The 5,944-nt window shown below is 57.8% G+C and overlaps 1 protein-coding gene across 1 annotated transcript; it reads left to right on the top strand.

The window, feature by feature from the left end:
• The first annotated feature begins 34 nt into the window (after positions 1 to 34).
• TAGLN (transgelin) lies at positions 35 to 5,665 on the top strand. Its single transcript, XM_009247104.3, has 5 exons — positions 35 to 320; positions 3,873 to 4,064; positions 4,170 to 4,347; positions 4,648 to 4,750; positions 5,082 to 5,665. The coding sequence occupies exons 2-5, from the start codon at positions 3,885 to 3,887 to the stop codon at positions 5,224 to 5,226; spliced, it is 606 nt and encodes a 201-aa protein (XP_009245379.1). The 5' UTR covers positions 35 to 320; positions 3,873 to 3,884; the 3' UTR covers positions 5,227 to 5,665.
• Positions 5,666 to 5,944: the final 279 nt, after the last annotated feature.

Raw genomic sequence — 5,944 nt, forward strand, 5'->3', positions numbered from 1 at the left:
TCCCCGCCGGCAGCGTGCCCCGCCCCAGCCCGCTCCATCTCCAAAGCATGCAGAGAATGTCTCGGCAGCCCCGGTAGACTGCTCCAACTTGGTGTCTTTCCCCAAATATGGAGCCTGTGTGGAGTCACTGGGGGAGCCGGGGGTGGGGAGCGGAGCCGGCTTCCTCTAGCAGGGAGGGGGCCGAGGAGCGAGCCAGCGGAGGAGGCTGACATCACCACGGCGGCAGCCCTTTAAACCCCTCACCCAGCCAGCGCCCCATCCTGTCTGTCCAAACCCAGACACAAGTCTTCACTCCTTCCTGCGAGCCCTGAGGAAGCCTTGTGAGTGCATTGGCTGGGGCTTGGAGGGAAGTTGGGCTGGAGCTGGACAGGAGCAGTGGGTGCATTTCAGGCAGGCTCTCCTGAGGTCCCAGGCGCCAGCTCCCTGGCTAGGGAAACCCACCCTCTCAGTCAGCATGGGGGCCCAAGCTCCAGGCAGGGTGGGCTGGATCACTAGCGTCCTGGATCTCTCTCAGACCGGGCAGCCCCGGGCTCTTTGAAATGCCCGAGATGACTTGGCTGGTGCAGAGGAATTGATGGTGGAAACCACCAGGGTGAGAGGGAGGCTCCCCATCTCAGCCAGCCACATCCACAGGGTGTGTGTAAGGCTGCAGGCGCCGGCCAGTTAGGCCAAGGCTCTGCTGTCTGTTGCCCCTCTAGGAGAACCTCCAAGGAGGTGAGGAGTGTGTGAATGCACCTGTGTTGGAGCACGGTATCCCAGTCTGGCGGGTCCCCAGGGCCTGAGCAGCAGCGATAGCCCTGCGACAATGTGAAGGGCCACAGAACTCTTGTATTCCACAGTCTGGGGCAAAGTGTGGAGACGGGAGGCCTGTCCTTCCGACAAGCAGCCCCTTCCACTGTCTGACAGTGGGAGGTCACCCCCACTGTAGCAGAGGGGTGGGGGGCGGGTACTGCCAAGGAGGAGCTTTGGAGTGATGGGTGGGGCAGGCATGGGACCCTTGGTCTCTCCCAAAGGGTGGTTCCCTTTCGAAGTTGCTATTCCAAAGGTAGCAGTGAGGATGGCACGCATTTATGTAGCCGGGCCACTCCTGTTTGTCTGTGGAGTGGAGAGGAGCCACCCTTCTGCCCTCTTAGAGGTCCAGATGTGCTCACTCCTATTTGGGAAGAGAGAAGGGGCACAGCAGCCCTGCAGGGGCCCCTGGCTCTGCTCGTGTTTCTGGGCTTCTGCTGGTAGGGGGTGCCACCTTCCCGTTTGCCCCTGGACTTTCTTTCTCCACTGCCCACTTTCACCCACTGGGCAGCTCAGGGGAGGGGTCCTGGCAGGAGCCACAGGGCAGGAGGGTCCAAGCCTGTCCATGCTGTCCTGGGAGTGTCTTGAGACGCCCCGGGTGGGCCGCCCTGTAGTCATCCTCCTCTCCCCCTCCCCACTGGCTCGAAGGCAGGACTGGGGAGGCTTCATCAGAGAACTCTAAAGGATTTCTGGGGATTCTCTACTTTTCGACTCTGACCCAGGAGGAGGAAGGGGAAGGATGGTGGTGCTAGGTGGGAGTGGGGATGGTGTGTGCTTCATCCTCCCTCTGACCGAAATCCTAATCTTGCCTCTAGATCTGAGGGCTGCAGCGTTGTGTACTTGTCACCCTTAGCCTTGCTGCTTTGACCTGTATTGTCTGTTGTGATCCTCCTGAGACTGGAAGCTGGGGGTAGGGGACACACTCTCCTTCCATCCTGTTCCTCAGGAGCCCAGCAGGGGTGCAGAAGGGGAAGGCAGGCATGAGGGCAGGTGGAGTGGGGGTAGAAGCAGGGCCAGGGACAGAAGGTGGGTGCCTGTCTGGGATGGTGGTGCAAAGGCTGAGACAGAGGCCGGGGTGGATGGAGGCCAGGATGCAGGGCTACCAAAATCACCTGGTCCCAGCTGACTTGGGGGTTTGGACCACTGTTGTTTGTACAGGAGTCCTTGGGTGGTTGGGGAGCAGGGGTGGGACACACAGGGTGAAGGGAGGGATTGGCTGTTTGTAGCTGAGCAGCAGAACAGAGCACTCTGCCTTTGGGGTCTCTGGCATCACTGGCAGGGAGAGGGGTGGCTGGGCCAGAAGCCACCTCATCCCCAGTGCTCAGAGAACTGGGTCCTCAGAGGTGGTCCCGCCCCCACTTTACACATAAGGAAACAGACGCAAGGAGGAGAGGGATGCCCAATGACGGGCACTTCGATGAGTCCGTGTGAATGCTGCTGCGCACTTAGGGAATGATTGTGAGAAGGGGGTGGAGGCTGGAGCGGGCAGCAAAGAACTGACATTTTGAGGTCAGTTTTTCACTCCTTCATCAAGGGCAGGCTCTCTTCCTGGTCATTACCAGGAGCCTGGCTCTGGGCAGCAAAGAACTGACATTTCAAGGAGCTCTGCTGAGGGCCAGGCAGGCAGTATGTGAGGGAGTTCACAGACACCTTCCCATTTTCACAGCTTTCTGAGGTCGATAACATAACCCCCACTTCACAGATGAGGAACTCCAGCCCAGAAAGGCTGTCAGCCCTGGGAAAGGAAGGGCAGGGCATCGGGCTGGGCAGCTGGCCTGGAACCGGTGTGATAGTGTTCACTCTGCTTCCCGCGGGTGGGGTGCCAGTGGGGAGGGGTCTCACCAGAGAGGGAGCCGGGGGAGCACGCTCCTGCCTCCATCCTCAGACCAGTGTGTCCCTCCCAACCTCTGACCCCTCTGAGGCCAGGGGATGGGTTCGGCTTCCTTTGGTACCTCTTTTGGAAGTCTCTTCAGACAAACACTGGAGAGAAGGCACAGCACCCTAGGGTGACATCAGTGGACAGGTCAGATTCCTGTTCCTGTTCCCAGCCACCCCCGTCTGTCTGCCCAGGGACCTACCTGCCTGGCCCACTCCTGCCGCCACCCCTCTCCATGAGTGGGACTCCTGAGCAGTGCCAGGCCCAGGCCCTCAGGGTGGCAGTTGCTGGATGGGGCCGGGCTTCCCATTCCCTGGCAGGCAGACTCTTGGCTCTGGAAGATCCCTGGGGGACTCTGACTTCTTGGTTACTCAGGCTACTCCGTAAGGGTAGCCTTACGAGAGCATAAGGGCATGAGAGGAAGTCGATGGGTAGACCAGGTGTCTCTGGTTCCTCTGAGGAAATGCAGCTTCTTTGCCAAGAACTCATGGGCTTTGGTGGCTTCATCGCCCTTGCCTGGGGTGGGCGAGTTTTAGTCTCTTCAGCTGCGGACCAGAAGCTGAGCTGACCTGAAAAGAGCTGGAGTTCTGGAGTTCGGGCTTCCAGGCCAGGGCCCGTTTCTGGGTGAGAGTGGGAGGCAATGGTTGCTTGAGGCAGAGGCAGTAAACCCTTACACCCGCAGCTGGACAAACGCACCAGCTGGCTGTATTCTGTGGGGGCAATGTGGCTTCTGGAAGGTCTCTCCAGTGGCCCTGTAGCTGGTCTTGGCAAAGAATGTTCTAGACCAAGCGTTGTCAAACTACAGCTCATGGGCCAAATCCAGCCTGCTGTCTGCTTTTGTAAATAAAGTTTTATTGGAACAAAGCCATGTTCGTTTGTTACATATTGTCTATGGCTGCTTTCACACTGCAACAGCAGAGACCATGTAGCCTGCAAAGCCTAAAATATGTTCTGTCTTATCCTTTACAAAAACAGTTTACTGACTCCTGCTCTAGACCTCCAAAGACCTGGTATCCTGTTTCCTGGTGTTCAAGTTCAGAGAGGTTTCTGGAGTAGGGGCTGAGCCTGGCCTGGATGGGCAGTGCTGTGACAAGTGTCTAGGATGGCCGGGTACCCTGCACAGAGCTAGAAGGCTGCCTGGCACGGGTGAAAGCAGAGCTGCTCCCTGACCCTCTGCCTCTCCCTCCTCCATCCTGGCCTGCTTTAGCTTTCCCCAAACATGGCCAACAAGGGTCCCTCCTATGGCATGAGTCGCGAAGTGCAGTCCAAAATCGAGAAGAAGTATGACGAGGAGCTGGAGGAGCGGCTGGTGGAGTGGATCATAGTGCAGTGTGGCCCTGATGTGGGCCGCCCAGACCGTGGGCGCTTGGGCTTCCAGGTCTGGCTGAAGAATGGCGTGGTGAGTGGCACCCTGGGCTGGGGGGCTGGGGTGTGCCACCCTGTGAGTCCTGGGCCAATCCCTGAGCTGACTGCTAAGCTGCGTCCTATGCCCTATGCCTGGTAGATTCTGAGCAAGCTGGTGAACAGCCTGTACCCTGATGGCTCCAAGCCGGTGAAGGTGCCCGAGAACCCGCCCTCCATGGTCTTCAAGCAGATGGAGCAGGTGGCTCAGTTCCTGAAGGCGGCTGAGGACTATGGGGTCATCAAGACTGACATGTTCCAGACTGTTGACCTCTTTGAAGGTAGAGAGGAAGAAGGGGCTGGGGGAGGAGGTGGGCAGGAGGACAGGGTGCCGGGACAGGGAGCGGGAATGACCAGAATATGCCACAACTAGAGGTGTGCTCGCCCGCACACAGCAGGGATGGGATATGCCGAGAATAACACGCCACGCTCACAGGGCCCACTGAGAGGCCTCCCTTGAATTGGAGACAACTCTTGGCCCTGGTTTGGCCATTTTTTTGTGAGAGACGGGGGCAGGCCCTGGCTTGGAGTCTTGTTTATACGTTCTTGATGTTCGTCTCCTCTCTCCTGTCTTCTCACAGGCAAAGACATGGCAGCAGTGCAGAGGACCCTGATGGCTTTGGGCAGCTTGGCAGTGACCAAGAATGATGGGCACTACCGTGGAGATCCCAACTGGTTTATGAAGTATGTGGTCCCCAGGGAGCTTGGGTCTCCGCATGGGGTTGGAGGTGGCTTGTGCTAAGGAGCTTGCAGGAAGGATTAGGGGAAGCAGATAGCCAAGAAGGGATAAAGTGAGGGTCTGGGATGGGGAATAATGGGTCCTTAATACTCCTTGACCCCTCCCTTTCCACCCTCCTGCGCTCAGTCTCCCTAGCCTATGAGGCAAGCTAGATTAGGGAAAAAAAGTGAAACAGGAAGGCAATGGGACTGGGCTAGGACATAACAGAGGGATCAGAAAACGGGTGGAAAACACACAGTTCTACCAAGTCTTTATTCCTGGTTCCTCCTCTTCTAGGAAAGCGCAGGAGCATAAGAGGGAATTCACAGAGAGCCAGCTGCAGGAGGGAAAGCATGTCATTGGCCTTCAGATGGGCAGCAACAGAGGGGCCTCCCAGGCCGGCATGACAGGCTACGGACGACCTCGGCAGATCATCAGTTAGAGCGGAGAGGGCTAGCCCTGAGCCCTGCCCTCCCCCAGCTCCTTGGCTGCAGCCATCCCGCTTAGCCTGCCTCACCCACACCCGTGTGGTACCTTCAGCCCTGGCCAAGCTTTGAGGCTCTGTCACTGAGCAATGGTAACTGCACATGGGCAGCTCCTCCCTGTACCCCCAGCCTCAGCCCAACTTCGTACCCGAAAGCATCACTGCCTTGGCCCCTCCCTCCTGGCTGCCCCCGTCACCTCTACTGTCTCCTCCCCGGGCTAAGCAGGGGAGAAGCAGGCTGGGGGTAGCCTGGATGTGGGCCAAGTCCACTGTCCTCCTTGGTGGCAAAAGCCCATTGAAGAAGAACCAGCCCAGCCTGCCCCCTATCTTGTCCTGGAATATTTTTGGGGTTGGAACTCAAAAAAAAAAAAAAAAAAAATACATCAATCTTTTCTCAGGCCTGGCTGGCAGAGTTTGATTTGCCCTGGTCACTTTTGTTATGGTTTCAGATCTGCGCAGGGGACAGGCAGGCATCTCGGGCTTATATGTGTTCCTGGCTGCTGTCCTCTGAAGGACCCTTCACGTGCCAAGATTCCAGGACGGTCAGATTTTTTCAGAGGAAACAGGCCATAGAACAGGAGAGTGAATCCTGGGGACCGAAGGGAAAAAGGAGCCACTCAGCAGCGTGCGGTGGCTTTGGGGAGACAGAGGAAAGGAGAGATTGCGAGTGGCAGAA

Source organism: Pongo abelii, chromosome 9 (assembly GCF_028885655.2).
Source record: "Pongo abelii isolate AG06213 chromosome 9, NHGRI_mPonAbe1-v2.0_pri, whole genome shotgun sequence".
Lineage (NCBI taxonomy): Eukaryota > Metazoa > Chordata > Mammalia > Primates > Hominidae > Pongo > Pongo abelii.